The sequence below is a fragment of the Choloepus didactylus genome, chromosome 1 (genome assembly GCF_015220235.1).
Source record: "Choloepus didactylus isolate mChoDid1 chromosome 1, mChoDid1.pri, whole genome shotgun sequence".
NCBI classification, from domain to species: Eukaryota; Metazoa; Chordata; class Mammalia; order Pilosa; family Megalonychidae; genus Choloepus; species Choloepus didactylus.
Genome location: NC_051307.1, coordinates 8,222,060 through 8,241,806, shown reverse-complemented (window position 1 = coordinate 8,241,806; position 19,747 = coordinate 8,222,060). Strand labels below are relative to the sequence as shown.

At 38.5% G+C, this 19,747-nt stretch overlaps 1 protein-coding gene across 1 annotated transcript; it reads right to left on the bottom strand.

Moving 5' to 3' along the window:
• Nucleotides 1–18,307, bottom strand: LOC119530758 (bromodomain and WD repeat-containing protein 1-like). Its single transcript, XM_037831547.1, has 5 exons — nucleotides 18,143–18,307; nucleotides 17,980–18,038; nucleotides 17,785–17,814; nucleotides 17,564–17,623; nucleotides 1–2,180 (listed from the first exon to the last, which is right to left on the bottom strand). Exons 1-5 carry the CDS (start codon nucleotides 18,189–18,191, stop codon nucleotides 2,016–2,018), a joined length of 363 nt encoding a protein of 120 aa, XP_037687475.1. The 5' UTR covers nucleotides 18,192–18,307; the 3' UTR covers nucleotides 1–2,015.
• Between the last annotated feature and the right edge of the window lie 1,440 nt (nucleotides 18,308–19,747).

Below are 19,747 nucleotides of genomic sequence, written 5' to 3'. Positions count from 1 at the left end.
TATATTGCAATAAACTGTTTATTCAAAGTTTTACCAACTAAAATACTTTAACAGAAAGCCCTGGAGGTTTATTATTAGACCTTTCACTTCTGGGGGAAAAAAATTAAGACATCTCAAATACAACAGCAACAACAACAACTAACATTTGTGTGGCACTTTACAATTTACAAAGTGCTTTCCACATACATCATCTCATAATATCCTCACAACAACCCTGTGAGGTAGGTATTTATCGCCAGTTTACAAGTGAGGTAACTGAGGCTCAAGTTTCCAGGACCTTTAAAGAGATCCACTGTAAATGGTTAGTAGAAATGGACTGCAAAACCAAATCTTTTGACTCCAAATCCCATTAAATGTCAAGGAAGTTTTTATTTTTCAATGCAGAATTATGCCACAATATGAAAGATAAAGGGTCTGCATCACAACTGATCCAATTTTCCAAAAATGGATACTTTTGAGAAGAAAAATTTAATTTACTTTATATGAAAATTGTTAAGCAATTAACTTCTTAAAATATTCTTCAACTTGAAAATTAATTTAGTCAATACTGCCATGACTTTAGTCTCCGTAAGAAGTATTAACAAACTGAAATTAAATGGCTCTCTTCTTGATTTAGGATCACAGCCAATCCTTTACACCAGAACACACATGTAGGATCTATGAGTCTGAACACTAATTCCAAAGTCCCATCCCTCCTCAATCTACCAGCAAATATATTAAGAAAAAATGTCTGACCTTCTCTATAGGAGGAAACCAGCAGGACACAGGTCATGAGCAGTCATGCTGTGTTAGAAATCAACAATTTCACAACTGAAAGAGGAGGGAAGGGAAGGCATCATACAAAACCCCTACTGAGCCTCGGGTGCCCCAAACAGGCATGTTACGTTTTACATGAACGGATTCATTACCACTATCTTGAGTAAAGAGCAGTTACAAGGCATCCTCTTACGGCACTAGCACAAAACAAAGAAAGAAATATGGCCCCTACCCTAGGGCAGCTTGCTGCATTTTATCAACTAAGTTTTCTATGGTCTGTCAGTTCTAAAGCAATGCTCATCAGAAAACAACCACATTCAGTGTGACACAAGTAAAGAAAACAGAGGTAAATAGGCTACCAAGCAACTACTACATAGCAACCTCGAAGAGAATTACAAGGTGAATAGGGACACAGAAGGAGGAAGAGCATAAACAGTTTCCTGATCCAAGCCACAGTGTAGCATGGCTATAGGGCACTAAGAAACAACTAAAGATGACAAACCAGTCTGGCATAGAACCAAGAAGGAAGATTGCTCTTTCTCAGTCAAAGCTTTATACTGGTGGTGCACCTAGGAGGCAGCATGACATCCACATCAGCTCTTAACAAAAGTAATCACAGGATGAACTTCCCATATGCTCAGGACCAGAAGAACCAACAATCCACTCATTAGCAGTATAGCCATGTTGTATACACAGATCATATCATATTCACATACTTTGTCTAAGTGATTTATACCAAGCTAACAAAAAAAGAACAGCAATTCCAATCATTTACTACCACATAACTTCTTGAAAAAATTAAATTGGTGAAAAAACAACCATGCAATTGTACATTTTTGGTGTTTGTTTTCAAACTGCTACCAAATTTAGAAAATTATTTCCCCTTAACAAAGGGTTTTCAGAATCCAAATATCAAATGAAATACTTCTAGCATTTAAAGAGTTTATTAGACACATACAATTACATTCAGTGAAGTTATAACTGAGCTACAAAATGCAAAATTTAAAACTCACATTGATAAAATCTCAAACATATCTCAGAATAAATTCATGCTTTTTAGCTTAACATCTATACCTTTATCATTTTTTAATGCAGAAGGACCCAATAAACATGTAAAAAAACTCAACATTCTATGCTAAATGCAGAGAATTTTATAGTCCACAGCATGATTTTAGAGTTACATATCACCTTTCTTCCACAATGCTCACATTATTTCACAATTATATTATTAAGTTATTAATACAAAGTAGAACACTTCTTCAAATTAAGGTACCTTTTGCTGTACGTAGCAAAGACTGCCTTCCTGCACCAAGTAAAGAAGTGACTCTTGAAATACTGGGTGGAATTTCTTTATCCAACATAGGACCAATGCGTTGACAGATTTGCAACAGATGATCAGGAGCCACATGCTTATTGGACAAGACCTGGTTAGAGAACAAAACAAGACTATTTACAGTAGCATCCAAAAAATTAAATACTTAGGTATAAGTCTGACAAAACGTGAAAAACACGTACCCTGGAAACTACAAAACACTACTGAGAGACATTAAAGAAGATGCAAATAATTAGAAAGAGCTATCTTGTTCAGGAATTGGAAGAATATTATTAAGATGGTAATTTTCCCTTAATAGATCTATAGGTTCAGAGCAATTCCAATCAAACTCCCAGCAGGTTTTTTGGTAGAAATTGACATCTTTATTCTAAAATTCATTTGGAAATGACCTAGAAAAGCCAAAACAACTCTGAAAAAGAACAAAGGTACAGGACTAACACTATCTGATTTCAAGAATTAGTATAAAGCTATAGTAACCAAAATAGGATGAAAAAATCAATTAATATAATAAATAAATAAAACATGTCACTGGCATGAAGATAGGCAGCAATGGAACGAAATACAGAGTCCAGAAGTAGATCCACACATACATGGGCAATTGATTTTTGACAAAGGTGCAAAGGTAATTGATCCAGTCAGAAAAAGGCTGTTTTCAACAAATGGTGCTGGAACAACTGGACGCCCACTTGCAAAAATAAATCAACTTTGATCCATACTTCATACCGTGAACAAAAAGCAGCTCAATATAAATCATAGATCTTTAAATGTATAACCTAAAACCATAAAACTTCTAAAAGAAAATAATGGAGAAAATTTTTATGACTTTGGGTTAAGCAAATATTTCTTATATATGACAACAAATGCACAATCCACAGAAGAACACATTGATAAATGGGCTTCATCAAAACTAAAAACTTCTGTTCTTCAAAAGGCACTAAGAGAAGGAAGACAAAGCACAAACTGGGAGAAAACATTTGCAAAGCATATTTGTATGTGATAAAGGACCTGAATCTAAAACATATGAAGAATTCTCAAAACTCAACAGTCATAAACAAACCACCCAATTTTTAAAACAGGGCAAAAGATTTGAGCAGATACTTCACCAAAAAGAACAGAGATAGCAAATAAGCACATGAAAAGACACTCAACATCATTAGTAACTGGTGAAATACAAATTAAAACCAAAATGAGATACCATTACACACCTATTAGAATGGCTAAAATTAAAAGACTGATCAGACCAAATGTAGGCAGGAAGGTGGAGAAACTGCCAAAGGGAATGCAAAATATTACAACCACTTTGGAAAAGTTTCTTAAAAAGTTACACATAGACCTATCATATAATCCAGCTAACATACTAGATATTTAACCAAGAGAACTGAAAGCACATCAAAGTTTGTACATGCATTTCTTAGCAGCTTTATTCGTAATAGCCAAAAGGTGAAAACAACCCAAATGTTCATCAACAGGTTAAAGAATAAACCAGCTTTAGTGAGCTATACAATGGAATACTACTCAGCAATTTTTTAAAAAAGCCCAAAAACAGGCAATAAAAATATATGCAATGTGGATGAGTCTCAAAATAATTATGCTAAATAAAAGAAGTCAGAAAAAGAGTATATACTGCTGATTCCATTTAAATAAAACTCTAGAAAATGCAAACTAGTATTATAGATAGAGAACAGGTCAGTCGTTGCTTGAAAAGGCGAGAGTGGAGCAGGAGAGAGAAATTACAAAGGAGCAACAGGAAACTTTTGGGGATGATAGTTACATTCACTACCTTGATTATAGAAATAGCTCTTGTATGTGTGTCATATATCAAATACATATGTCAAAATTTTTCAAATAGAACAGTTTAAATATATGTGTTGTATGTTGAGTATACCTCAAAACTAAACAACAAAACTCTACAAAAGGTATTGTGCAAGTGTAAAGTTTAATACATGAATATGCTCAACATTCACCGATATTAACATATTTGACATAAACTATAATGCTGCCTCCCTAGGGTTTCTCAATTGTCATGCTACCAGCACTTGAGGAAGAACAAAACAACACTGTACAGGACTGTCCCACACATTACAGGACAGCTGGCACTCCTGGCTCCTATCTAGTAATGCCATTAGCACACCCCAAGCCATTGTGAAACAATACCCCACACTTGTTCAAACTCCCTGAGAAACACTGCTCCAATGAAAATATGCAATATATGGTTCTAGATACCACTTTGTGTTCTTAATCATGAATGCAAATGTAAAATAAGTCTAGATCCAATATAAAGTTTTTGTTGGCAACTGCTGCTGACAGAAAAAGCTAGACAAAATATCTTCAACTTCTCCCCTGACTTGTTTCCCATTTTCTGGCAGATACTCCAACATAAAATTGCAAAGATGTATCAAAGCTAAACTAGACTGTAAAAGTTCCTTAATATTAATGAACACTCTTGTACTTCAAAATGCCAATATGTAAAAGTCCACAAACTTTTGTAAATAATCAGCTCAGCTTGGGGAGGTAGAGGTGGTGGACAGGAATGGGAGGAACTAAGAAAGATAATTCCAACAGGGCCGAGAAAACCATGGACTTTTCTGTTCGGGGTGACAGAAAAATGTTGGTAATGGATGGTGATGGTACACTGTGACTATAATTAACACCAATGAAGTGTGTACTTGAAAATGGTTAAAATGGGAAATGTTATGTTCATATACGTGTCCACAATAAAAATGAGAAAGAAATCACAGACATAAGAACTTATAAGCGAAATAAATCCAGAAAAAAAAATCACTGAATTAACTGCACTGACTGACCTAAATAATATATCTAAAACGTTTAAATACTTTAATTAAAATGACTCAGGGAAATGGAAACATGGCTTCTTCCAGGGGGGAAATCACTTTTCTCTAACATAGTAGTTTTTTGAGATTTCCACTATTCATGTGGGTAGAGAACTTACAGTTAATATAACTAATTTTAAGTTCTGAGGTTGTACAACCAAGCCTATCTGGGAATGGAGACTTATTTCTGAAGGAAATAAGATATAAAATGTATAGATAAAAAGAACTTCTTTAGATAGAAAACTTAGAACAGATTCCCAGTGCTGGAAGTGATTTTATCTCAAATGATCTGGAATACCTTTGCAAAATGCAGATGTATTTACTGATTGGATTTAAAAAGCAATAAAACTGATCACTAAAATAGGAAGTTTCAACATAGGCAAGTATCTTTAGGAAAACTCCAGATATTGTAAGAGCATGGATTCCATGCAGTAGTTGTAACCCTCACAAAGAAAATTACTGATTTACAGCATAACATCACCATCAAAGATTTATGAGGAAAAATTATCCTATTTCTATAAAAAACAAGGTACATCTGGAAAATTATGCAGTACTAGTTCCCTAAAAGACAACAAAAATAATCAAGAGAAATAGTTATGACATTAAAAACTTAATAGGATACTAATCAGTACAATAAATAGATAATATGCCTTCAATATCTCCAAGTGCTAGACACGAACATTAGCATCAATCATCTCAGCAACTTCAGTGAGTCAGCCACAGATATACAGGACCAAGCCCATCCAACAGTCAGAGTCCATTTCTCTACCACCTTGTTTCCGTCACTGTAATTCAGTCTCAGTCTCAAAAGTCTATCAGCCAGAACCCTAAAATCACTGTAGTACTATCACTCCCTTCCAAAACACCAGAGTAAGAATAAGCCTCCTGATGAAGCCTAGGGTGGTAGTTACAGGAAGTGATAGTAGAGCCTGGCTAATTAGAAAGTTACGGGAGAAAGGAGATTTTTCTGTAAAGTTTAGGATGTTATAATCTAATCAGGACCTAGAATGAATATTTAATATCTTTCATATGACCTTTAGCTTTCCCCAAATTATTTTAAACCCTAGAAACCATGGAATCCAAAAATTTGTAACTATCTACCATATCACAATACAATGCCTGAGGAGACAGATATTCTTAGCCTCTTTTCTAAGGTTTACAAAGTGAAAGTTGAACGGTCAATGGCAGTGATAGTCCTACAGAAATAAGGGAAAAGAGAGCTTAATACTCAGTTTATACAAAAGGACCTAGGCAGAGAAATGGTCTAATGTTAGAGTAAAGATCATTCAATTATACAAGCATTTACATTTCTCTTAATTGAAAAGTGTTTGCTAGTTTTAGTTTCACAGAGCAGACATTGATTGCTTACCCAACAGCCAGTATCTCCCAGCTTCAGCAGTCTCCTTTTGTTTTTAGGTATACAACAAAAAATTTCCCATTTTAACCACTCTAAGTGTACACTTCAGTGATATTAATCATATCCACAATGTTGTGCTACCGTCATCACCATCCACTATCAGACTTTTTCACCACCCAAACAGAAAATCTGTACACATTAAACAATAGTTCCCCTATTCTCCCCTGGCAACCTCTAATTTCTGTCTCTATGATTTGGCTTATCCTGGATATTTCATGTAAGTAGAATCAACCAATTTTTGTCCTTCTGGTCTGGCTTATTTCTCTTAGCATCATGTTTTCAAGGCTCATCCACGCTGTATCAGAACACATTCCTTTTTACAGCTAAGTAATATCCCACTGTGTGTACATACCATATTTTACTTATCCATTCATCTCGACACTTGGGTTACTTCCACCTTTTGGCTACTCTGAATAATGCAGCTTTGAACACTGGTGTGCAATTATCTGAGTCCCTGTTTTCAGTTTTGTGGGGTATATACCTAAGAGTGGAATTGTCAGGTTACATGGTAATTCTATGTTCAACTTTTTAAGAACTGCCAAATTATTTTCCACAGTGGCTGCCTTCATTTTACATTCCCTCCAGCAAAGCACCCAAGTTCCAATTTCTCGACATCCTCGTCAACACTTATTATTTTCCATTTTTTTCCTGGTCCATGGGAAATGTGGTTAACAGCTCTGGCCCTACATCTAACTAGTAATGGGACCCTGGACAAGTTACTTTCTAAGACCTTAGTTTCTTCATCTGCAAAAGTAAGAAGCAATACTGTGCACTTACAACATGCTAGGTACTCTTCTAAGTGTTTTAAGGTTTTGACTAATTTAATTCTTCAATATGTTAATGATAATAGCCAAGAATTATACAGGGATTACTGTCTGACAGGCTCTGTCCTAAGCACTTTACATACACTAACTCATTGGATCTCACAACTTTTTAACTTTTATTTTACAGATGAGAAAACAGAGACATAGGCATTAAACAACCCAGACAGAATCAAAAGAGCCAGTAAATGGCAGAGCTACAAACAGAAATGAACCCAGGTTGTCTAGCTCTGCAACTCACAATGGTTAAGTACTGAGCCACACTGTATCTTAATAACAATGACAATTAACTAATCAAGGAGTATCCTTGGAATTTTAAAGCCAGAGTGGAGCTCCAGAAGTTTTTAAGAATATATATGAATTGACTAAAATCAACACAGTGAGTTTTTTCTAAGCAGTTAAAATTCACACACCCAAATCTCATTCACTGCTGGTACCACAAATACTAAAATGGACGTTTCAGCCAAAATCTCAAATGACACTGCATAATTCGTCTTGAGATGCCATAGTAATCGTATAATTTTAACACAAAGTTGCATCCAAAATGCCACTTCTCCATTTCTACATAAAAAAGGAAAAGACAGTAAGTAATCACCAAAGGATTATTATATTTTCCTAATGAAGTAAGATGAAAAAAAGGGAGGAATGCCTAATAAATGTACTAAACATTTCTCTAACTGACCTGCCAATGAAGCAGACATCTTTAAGAGAGACTCTAAGAAATCAAAGATCACCCAAGACATTGGTCAATAGCCAAACTGTAGATAAAAGGTTCTCAACAGGAAAATATACTAAGCACTGAACAGTAATTCTTTCATAATATTGAGAGTCTACTATGTGCCAGGAACTGTAAGTAGATGTACTTACAGAGAGCTACAGATAGTGATGTCCCATAATTTTTCAAAATTAAAAGTAATTATTTATTAATCCCAACTATTAAAAGAAGGTAATTTGAGAGACTATCATTCTCACCTTAAAAATGAGGACAAGCTAGATAAACCTTAAAAAAATATTTTTAAACCCATCACAGAGCTGAGGAAACAGAAATCTAAATTAACTAAATACCACAAAGTAACAAGCCAGTCCTTCTGTAGACAGAAAAGAGACTTAGAAGTACCTTCATCCCTAGGATAGGCGGGAAGAATAATTTGTCAAACTTAGCAACCACCTGTGTGCTGGTGTGACTGATCTGAACCCTGAGAAGCGTCAGTCAGAGAGCGAACCTGCATCCAACCCAAATCCTACCCACAGTGCTACACCAACTGCAAAATCTGGAGGCAGAGCAGCTCTGGAGAAAACCTCCACACAGCAGAGGACCTCCTAAAGCTGGGGGCACAGCAAACTCTTATGGCACGGAAGCCGGGGGAGGACTGAAGAGCAAAGAGAAGTCTACAGCAACCCAAAGAGTAGAGCAAGAGTTCAGTTTGGAAAGCTGGCAACTCAGCTACAAAGCACAGACATCTCTGGAATCTCACCAGTACTCAAATTCCAAACTCTGCTAGAAGGGAAAGCCCTAATCCCACCCTCTAAACACCTGAAACCAATGACTGACTGAATGTAACCAGAGTGGCAACAAAATCCAAAGCCAATCAGTTACAAATTAAGACTGATGCCCTAAATGGCTGGAGAGAAACAAAAAAACAGTATGCCCTTTACTGTGGATAAATATATTATTACTTACTTCAGCCTCTACTCTTTTTACACACAAAAAAAACCAGCAGACTTCAAAGGATGATGGCACACAACAAAGCAAGTCATGTGACTCATGGTCAAGAGAGAAAGTGGTCAACAGAAGTAGACTCAGAAGCTTCGACATACACAGCCATAAATGATCCCTTCAAATTATTTCTTCTGCCCCATTCTCTCTCTCCTTCCCTTCTGAGATTTAATTAAAAATTAGACTATAAGATATCCCAAGAAGCTCAGAAAACCTCAGAGTAAATGCAAAGAAAAGTTAAAGTTGGTGGATTGAGCTACCGGGGGAGGGGGGTCAGGGTATGATGGAATTCTGTGTATGGAGCTAGTATTGTTTTTGCAACTGTTCATATAACTTTGAATTTATTTCAAAATAAAAAATAAATAAATAAAAAATTTTTAAAAAAGCAGCCAGAGAAAAAAACATTATCTTTAAAGGAGCAACAATAAAGGAGCTGACTTTTTGACATTAAAGAAGTCATAAGATACTGGAATGACATCTTTAATACACAGAAAGGAAGGGGAAAAAAAAAATCAACCAGAATTCCATAGCCAGCAAAGATGTCCTTTAAAAAATAAAGGCAAAACAACGTTTTTTTTTTTAGTCCCTAAAGAAAGAAAAACTCAAAGAAATCACTGCCAGCAATCTTGCATTACAAGAACTACCAAAATGAATTTTGTAGATTGAAGAAAAATTATCACAGGTAAGACTCTTGGAACCATGGGAAGGAATTAAAAACACCAGAATGGGGTATATAGATGGGTAAGCAAACGAATGCTGTTTAAATCATCATCACGAGTTTGTTCCTATGCCAGATTAAGCCCTGAAACCCAGAGGTACCAGTCTCTGCAAGAATATCAACCAGTCACATTCCTCTACCCCATAATGTCAATACCCCTTTTCAGCATGAAGAAGTTAGAAGGGTCACTGCCCAAATATCCCTGAAGATTGAGGGAATGATCAAAGAAGATGGAGGAATTGTAACTGAGAAATAAGGATTTAACAAATGATTATGACTATTGAATCATTATATAAATATTTCTTTTTAGTATCTAGTATATTAGAACAGCCGGAAAGAAATACCTGAAATTGTTGAACTGTAACCCGTACTATACTTATAAATTTGCTCTATAACTACTTGTTAAACTGTACTTTGAAATTTATCATTTTCTGCATATGTATTTCACAATAAAAAACGTTTAAAAGTAAAAATATCATCATGAGGAATTTATAACATATGTAAAAGTAAAATATGATAATAGACCAAAGGGCAAGAAGGTGACAACTAACAACTTTAACTTATTTGGGAAATGGTAAAGCAATTAAGGTAAATGGCAGTGCATATCGTAATCTATAGGGTAACGATTAAAAGAATAAAAGAATGTACAACTAAAAAAACAATAAATGGAATACTTGATCAGTCCAAAAGAAAGTGAGGAAGAACAGAGAGCATATGGGACAAACAAAAAACATTAAGACTTATACCCAATTATATAAGTAAACATATTAAATATAAATGATCCAAACATTCCAATTAAAAGACTACCTAAAAAATTATGTGCTGTTCACAAGAAACACAACTTTAATATGAGAGTACACAAAGGCTGAAAATAAATATAGCAAAAGATATCCTATATGCCTTCACTAACCAAAAGAAAGCTGGCATGACTATATTAATGTCAGGCAAAATTAGAAGAACATTTCCTAATGAAAACATCCTAAATTTTATGTACTAAATAACATAGTTTTAAAATAAAAAACTAAAGGGATAGAGGAATCCATAATCATAGTTGGAGATTTTAACAAATCCTTCTCAGTAGCCAATAAAACAAACTACCAAAAATCCAAAAGGAGACAGAAGATCACATGACTTGTGTCTCTTAAATGCAAATAACTGTTAATAGTAGGTGAAGTCTATGAAAACAAAGTAATTAACTATTCTCTTTTAAAATACGACAGCCACTCAGATGTGGCCCTCTCTCTCTAGCTAAGCCAACGTGAAAGGTGAAATCACTGCCCTCCCCACTATGTGGGATCAGACAACCAGGGGAGTGAATCTCCCTGGCAACGTGGAATATGACTCCTGGGGAGGAATGTAGACCCGGAATCGTGGGATGGAGAACATCTTCTTGACCAAAAGGGGGATGTGAAAGGAAATGAAATAAGCTTCAGTGGCAGAGAGATTCCAAAAGGAGCCGAGAGGTCACTCTGGTGGGCACTCTTACGCACACTTTAGACAACCCTTTTTAGGTTCTAAAGAATTGGGGTAGCTGGTGGTGGATACCTGAAACTATCAAACTACAACCCAGAACCCATGAATCTCGAGGACAGTTGTATAAAAATGTAGCTTATGAGGGGTGACAAGGGGATTGGGAAAGCCATAAGAACCACACTCCACTTTGTCTAGTTTATGGATGGATGAGTAGAAAAATAGGGGAAGGAAACAAACAGACAAAGGTACCCAGTGTTCTTTTTTACTTCAATTGCTCCTTTTCACTCTAATTAGTATTCTTGTTATTCTTGTGTGTGTGCTAATGAAGGTGTCAGGGATTGATTTGGGTGATGAATGTACAACTATGTAATGGTACTGTGAACAATCGAAAGTACGATTTGTTTTGTATGACTGCGTGGTATATGAATATATCTCAATAAAATGAAGATTTAAAAAAAAAAAAAGACATAATGCTGAGCAAAATAAGCCAGGCACAAAAAGAGAGATATTGTATGTTACCACTAATGTGAATTCTGTGAAAAATGTACAATGTTTTATACTGTAAAATGTAGGGGACCTAGAGATACCAATTAGTGGAGGGGGAATGATAATCTAATAAGAACAGATAAACTATGGAGAGTAATCTCAATGTTATGGGAATGCTCAGGAATGATTATGGTTTGTAAACTTTCTTGGATATAGTAAGATCATGTTGGAAGCAATAGAGTTATTTTAGGTTTTTTTTTCTCTTATTCCTTTGTTTTCTTAGGGGTTGTTAATTTTCTTGGGGTATGGTAGGAACATGTTGGAAGCAATGTAGTTATTTTAGATTATTTGTTTTTCTTACTCCTCTGTTTGGACATGGTTTATTAATTTTCTTGGGGTATGGTAGGAACATATTGGAAGCAAAGTAGTTATTTTAGGTTATTTGTTTTCCTTAATCCATTGCTTTGTTTGAAATGTTGTGGGGTTTTTTTGGTGGTTGTTTGCCTGTTTGTTTTTAATTTTTTGATAAACAAAGTTAAAAAATTGAAAAAAAATCAGTAGAAAAATGGGAGTAAAAACTAAATGACAAATAGGGTGGGATGGGGGGATGGTTTGGGTATTCTCTTTTCACTTTTATTTTTTATTCTTATTCTGATTCTTTCTGATGTAAGGAAAATGTTCAGAAATAGATTGTGGTGATGAACGCATAACTATATGATCATACTGTGAACAGTTGATTGTATACCATGGATGACTGTATGGTTTGTGAATATATTTCAATAAAACTGAATTAAAAAAAAAAAAAAAAAAAAAGACTACCTAAAAAATTATGTGCTGTTCACAAGAAACACAACTTTAATATGAGAGTACACAAAGGCTGAAAATAAATATAGCAAAAGATATCCTATATGCCTTCACTAACCAAAAGAAAGCTGGCATGACTATATTAATGTCAGGCAAAATTAGAAGAACATTTCCTAATGAAAACATCCTAAATTTTATGTACTAAATAACATAGTTTTAAAATAAAAAACTAAAGGGATAGAGGAATCCATAATCATAGTTGGAGATTTTAACAAATCCTTCTCAGTAGCCAATAAAACAAACTACCAAAAATCCAAAAGGAGACAGAAGATCGCATGACTTGTGTCTCTTAAATGCAAATAACTGTTAATAGTAGGTGAAGTCTATGAAAACAAAGTAATTAACTATTCTCTTTTAAAATACGACAGCCACTCAGATGTGGCCCTCTCTCTCTAGCTAAGCCAACTTGAAAGGTGAAATCACTGCCCTCCCCACTATGTGGGATCAGACAACCAGGGGAGTGAATCTCCCTGGCAACGTGGAATATGACTCCTGGGGAGGAATGTAGACCTGGAATCGTGGGATGGAGAACATCTTCTTGACCAAAAGGGGGATGTGAAAGGAAATGAAATAAGCTTCAGTGGCAGAGAGATTCCAAAAGGAGCCGAGAGGTCACTCTGGTGGGCACTCTTATGCACAATTTACACAACCCTTTTTAGGTTCTAAAGAATTGGGGTAGCTGGTGGTAGATACCTGAAACTATCAAACTACAACCCAGAACCCATGAATCTCGAAGACAATTGTATAAAAATGTAGTTTATAAGGAGTGACAGTGGGATTGGGAAAGCCATAAGGACCACACTCCCGTCTAGTTTATGGATGGATGAGTAGAAAAACAGGGGAAGGAAACAAACAGACAGACAAAGGTACCCACTGTTCTTTTTTACTTCAATTGCTCTTTCTCATTTTAATTATTATTCTTGTTATTTTTGTGTGTGTGCTAATGAAGGTGTCAGGGATTGATTTAGGTGATGAATGTACAACTATGTAATGGTACTGTGAACAATCGAATGTACGATTTGTTTTGTATGACTGCGTGGTATGTGAATATATCTCAATAAAATGAAGATTTAAAAAAAAAAAAAATAGGACAGCCAGAACCAGGTGACTCACAACAAGCACAACCACCACTGTAATTAAGTATTGAGCCATACAAACTGCTATTTGTTCCCCATCTCCCACTATGGTCATCCATAAACAGTAAGTATCAGGGATCATTCAGTCAGGAATCAGGGTTCTAAAGAGACGTTATCATCTTGTTACCAGGTAAGACTCTACACACAGAAATTAAGTGAAAGTGACATCTATACAACCGGGTCTGACCTTTCTATCAACACTTATTAATGGTTAAGTTTATAGTAGCAACTATATAAATAATCTTTTTTATATAATGTTTACAATATCCCTTTAACAGTTACTATATATACATAGCCCTTTAATTTGCAAAAGATTAGACCATTTAATAGGAAGCACAAGAAAACCAGGATTAGATCTCAGCCACCTAGCACCAAAACCCAGGCTTCCAAATTCCACACTGCTATACTGTTAGACTGTAACATGTCATTACACTGCCATGGATCACTAAGTGTTCCCAAATTATCAATATAACACCTATAAAATGACAGATCTCTAAAGTAAACTACAAAGAAAATGCAGAATCGATAACAGAAAAGATAGCTACAGTCAGGGTGAAGGGTCTTTAGAATCCCACAATGAAAATAAAATACTAATGGGATACGCTGCAATACAGGTGGGGAGTACAATGTTGTAAAAGAGGTTTTTGTTTTTGCTTTAAATGGGTACACAAGCAGACTCGCTATTCAAAAGGCTCAACATGAGACTCAAGTAGAGTCCTATCTGGCAGTGCATCCAAGTTCGAAGTCTTAGTGTATGATCTTCTACCATAACCTGATTTCCAAATCCTGAAGGGAGCTCAAGATGGTAACACTGCTCTCCCCTTGTTGGGGGAGTTAAGTAATATCCCAGGAAGGTTGACAAGCAGAGAAAAAAAGTATAGATACATTTGTGCAAGTTATATTTATTCTGATATAGTAAGTTTTGTAATTACTAGGCTACTTTATATGCGATATAGTGAATATAAAAAAGAAAAATTTAATAAAATAAATTCTCAATTGAAGAATTAAATTCTCAATTACAAACTAAACATTAATCAAAAATTTAAAGTAATTATATTTGATTCTATAACTACTACTAGATTTATAAATAAGATTTATAATTAAACTTAAAAGATTTAAGGCCTATTCAAACATTTAAAAAAAAAACTGATGACAAAAATTCTCTAGTGATAGTCTGATTTTCTTTTTTTGGTTAAGGAAAACCCTGGCCTATAAAAATGTATCACATTATTCAGCTACTAAATATACCAAATCTTTTTCTCCTTTTTAACAAAAACCCTCCTTTACAAACTTAATCTTTCCCAATTCCCGAGTTCTGTTTCCTTCTTTCTTTACCACCTATAAATCCAATTAAATTCTATGCATTCACAGGCCCTACTGCTAATGACAACTAGTCTCAATTCTTCTAAAAAGCAAAAGCACCAAATACCCTAAAGGGCTCAGGTGAGAACAGCATCATGGTTGTAAGTCTAAGACAATAAATTGTACTGTATCTTTATAAACAGAGATATTACAATCACCTGGGAAACTTAAAAGAAAAAAAAACCAAAAATACCAATGCCAACTTCAACCACCAACATTCCGATTTAACAGTGTGGGTCACAGCCTGATATCCAAATTTTATAAAGCTCCTAGATGACTCTAATTCAAGGACAAGAACCATTAAACAGATGGAATAAATTAAACATCATGACAAATCCAGTATGTGGAACATTCTACCAGACAACTGACCCAGTCTCTTCCGTAAGTCAATGGCACAGGAAAAAACCTACTGAATATAAAAATATATATATTTAACATATAGTCACTCTAATATACAGAGCTTGTCTGGAGTCCAATACAAACAATGTAAAAAGACATCTGGAGAACAAGAGAGAAATCTATATATGGAGCTGATGTATATACAGTTGCAACGAACTATGGATTGTTTTATAAATTTGATTCTGGACACTATGGTTATATAAGAAATGGTCCTTTTTTTTTTTAAAGATGAACTATGAAGCATTTAGAGATGAAATGTCATGTCTAGGATTTGCTTTAGAATACCTTAGTAACCAATGAAATAACTGGATGTATGGAATATGCTTAAAAATAATCCAGTCTAAAGGAGATAACAGATAGTCTTTGATAGTCATTGAGGCTGGATAATGGGTACCTGGCAGTTCACTAATCTATTCTTCTATGTTTGAAGATTTCTATTAGGTTTGTAACAAAAACAATAAACCTCAAATAGAAAAGACAAAATAAATATAGCAAATTGGCAGTTAAAAATATGCATTTGGAAGATGGGGATTTGTGTGTATTTAAAATATTTAATAAAACATTAAAGAAAGAAAAAAAAAGATGGTAACTTTCATCTATATAGGAGGCTCATCCTCTACCTAGGCATGCTGGAAGAAAGGAGTTTCCAAATTTGGAAGGTAAAGGTAGAAGAAACACCCACCAGACAGACCAAAACAACCAGAACAACCCAAGAGAGAGATGGCATAAGTCACAGCCAGATCACAGGCGTGTATCACAGAGAATCTGAATAACTTTAAACGGAATTCATATTTTAAGTAACGGCTTAAAGCAATTCTACCAACAAAAACCAATAAATCTATAAATGTCATTTTGAAGTTTTTCCAGTAATTATAGCATCATACTTGTTTCAAAATCCAAGCAATTTTCTCTTCAGTAGCATGACTGCACTGTCATGTCAATGATTTTCTGACTCACACATATTTTCTTCTCTCAACAGGTGTAAAATAAAACAGAGAAGTCCTTTAAATGTCTCCTTGACTTAAATAAAACTCTCTCAATATAACTCAAGAAAACATAAATCCTGCCATCATGCAGAATTTGTAGAACTCACTCCTAAAAATGTTAATCACTTTCACAAATTTATTTCAAAAAGTTTTAAGAAGACAAATATTGAAACTAATTGAAATAGAAACCTGTGTTACTTTCACCTTGCTTTTAAGTGTTAGCGCCTAAACCCCTTGTTTTGTTTTTATAAACTGAAGAATGGTAATACTATTCTACCACCTTCCGCTTACAGTTCTGAGGCTATTTTGTTTTTCCCCAATTGTTAAGCTTACACAAGATCCTGAATATGGCCTGGCAACCGACGAAAAGCTTTATTGTAATATACAAATTGTCAAAAATACATTCCTGAAAAAATGTTCTCTTCCATTATGAACAAGTAAATCCCTGCAATTGCCTTAAGAGTGGATAAAATCGAATTATATATGGTAAGGGCGACCAAACAAGTTGACAGATGGAGTCTAAGGAAAAAAGAACTGTAGTCATTTAACGGCGCTCTTTTTAAAACATGCAGTTAAGCCTAAGGGAAGTTATGTACAGCAAAGCAAGTGTAAGACTCACTAAAATTAATCAACTTTCTAAGGTATTAAAAAAATATTGCTACAGTTCAAAGCAGCTAAAAAGTATTGAAGGAATGGCATGTTCTGCAGAATTGTTAATACGCTGCTGGAGGCGGGGAAAGGTGGAGACTAAGCAGAGAAACATTTCTCCACCTTCAGAGACCAATGATTTTATTCCTAGAGAACAAGTGGTCGACAGACCTGGGCGGAGCAAAAGAAGGAAAGCCAATAAGAGGTCCATTTACAAGTCTCCCTTTAAAAAAAAAAAAAAAAAACAAACCCGCAGATGAAACCACCTCTCTGAATGGCTGTCCCGGGCACACAGGCACGCGCGCGCGTCCACACGACACACACCATAGGCAGCGGCACCTGGAGACCCACCCCTGCTGGAAAACCTCCACAAACAGTCACCCCCGCCTCCGCCCCGCGCCGCCCCCCGAAGACTACTTCCGACCAAAACAAACCCCGACACCTAAAAAAGGCAAAATAAATCCTAACAGGGGTCTGTCACTATCCCCGGCGACGTCCTCACCCACCGCCCCCCAGTGCAGCCCAAACCTTCAGCCCCTGGAGCAAGCGTCCCCAAGAAGGGGGCGGGGGGCGCAGGCAAGAAAAACATTGGGACGAATAATGTGAAAAGTCTCACCAATTCCTCATAGCTCCTGTTGTGTTCGTTGCCCTCCCAATCCAACCTCTTCGGCAACAACTGGAAAAGACACGAAACGCACACGTGTGACTCCGGCTCCGGCTGGGGAGCGGGTGGGGGCCGGGCATCATCCAGGGGCAAGGTCGGGAGGAGGGGACGAGGAGGGGACGCGGGGGGACGCGGGGGGCCGGGGCGGGCGCGCGGAGGACGGAAGCACAGACCTGGTACTGCTCCAGCTCCTGCACCAGCACCTGCGGCCGACGAGACGCGCGATATTAGGGGAGGGTACGGGGCGCGCCCCGCTCCATCCGACGCCCTCCACCCGCGACCCCAGGCGGCGGGGCGGGAAGCCCGAGGTCGGGGAGGCCGAGGGCCGGGCCGCCGCCGCCGCCGCCGCCCGCGGGGCCTGCACTCACCTGGGCCGCTCTCCGACACGGGCCCGCCGATAGGTACCGGGCGATGAGGAAGTACAGCTCTGCGGGGAGACAGACAGGGGAGCCGGGTCAGGAGACGGGAGCGGCGGGCCGGGGTCCCGGGTCCCGGGGGCGCCGCGGGGAGGGCCGCGGGCCCGCGTCTTACCCGACTCGATGAGGGGCACAGGGCGCCGGGCGGGCGAAGGCTCCGCCATGGCCGGGCGCGGGCCGGGGGCGGGGACAAGCGGGGGAAGCGTGTAGGCCGCGCGGACGCCTGACCGGGCCGGCGTCCCCTCTATCTCAGGCGCGCCGCCGCCGCCGCCGTCACCGCCATGCCATGCGCGCCGCCAGCGCCCGACGCTTCCGCGCGGCGGCAGAAAGTAGTCCCTCCGCGGAGGACGCTCGGCGCGGAGGGAGAAACAACGGCTGGCTCCGCCTTGTCCAGCGAGCTCTCCTCGGTCTCCCGGGTCGGGGAAGAAGAAGTTGGCGGGTAGGCAGACGCTTGGGACCAGGGGTTTGAGGCGGATCAGGCGATGAGTGGGGGAGGGGGCGCGCGTGGCCCGGGATCCCTGCGCGCGGTGAGGCGGCCGCCGGGCCATTGTGAGGCGGCGGCGCGGCGGCCCAGCTGTGCGGCGGGAGCCGGGGGCGGAGGTCCGGCCGCGCGCCCGGGGTGGGGGTGTCGGCGGGGGCGGGCCAGCCCCTTGAAGGCGGACCGCAGCGCCCAAGGGCGCGCGAGGGCCCTGGCAGCCGCTCCGGCGTCGCCGGCTTCGGATCGCTCGGAACGGACATTTCAGGGGTGGTCACCTGGGGCCACGAGAGATCGCTCGCTTCGAGGATGCGAAAACCTTCAAATTGAGAAGCCAGTCGCCGCGGCACGCGCGCAGAGGACGCCGGCCCCGAGAAGCTCCCCCTGGGGAGGGCCGGGGAGGATGCGGGAAGCCACAGGTTGGGGGACACTGCGGCTCTGGCCCAGCCGGCTTGAGGCCTCCTCCGAGCCAGCAATCTTCGTTCACCGACCTTTTCGGCCTTGGGGTGTCTAACACACCGTTACTGAGTCTTCTTGGCCATATGCAGGACTGAAGAGGTGGCGAGAAGGAAAGGAAGAAGAGATTAGTAGACCGGGCCCCAGTCGTTAGAGAACTCAACAGTCTAGTAAAGGAGAAAGGGTTAAATGAAATGCAGGTCATCGCTGGGGGTGGAAACGTCAGTCAGGAAAAATAGCCCAGAGCTGTCAAAAGATGGATAGGAAAAGACTGGGAAAGAAGTGGGGAGGCAGTTCAGACAGGCAGCCGATTCCAAGGAAGAGAAGAAAACAGCATGCTGTTTTGAGGGGAACCCTGTATAATAAGGAATCTTGAAAAACAGTAATAGGATTGTCTAGAGTCCCCAAATTCCCTTAATTGCCATGCTAAGGCCTCTGAGCTAAAGAAATTCCTTCACTTATTCTCTCAGCAAACATTCACTCAGTACATCGGAGATGTTCTGTTGTGAACCCTAAAGATACAGCGCTATGTAAACAAATATCCCTGCCCTGGAGGAAGGCATATTGTCATTTTAAATTCTACCCATTGTACTAACCTCCACAGCATGTAAGTTACTTACCTTCTGTGCCCCAGTTTTTCTCTTCTGTAAAATGTTGATAATAGTTGCACCTACCTCATAGGTTTGTGAGGATTTAATGGGTTAATGTGTTCTTAGCATTTAGTATGCACCATGCAGGTATTAGTTTTTATTATTACTTATACCAAAAAAATTGCAAAAGTTCACATAT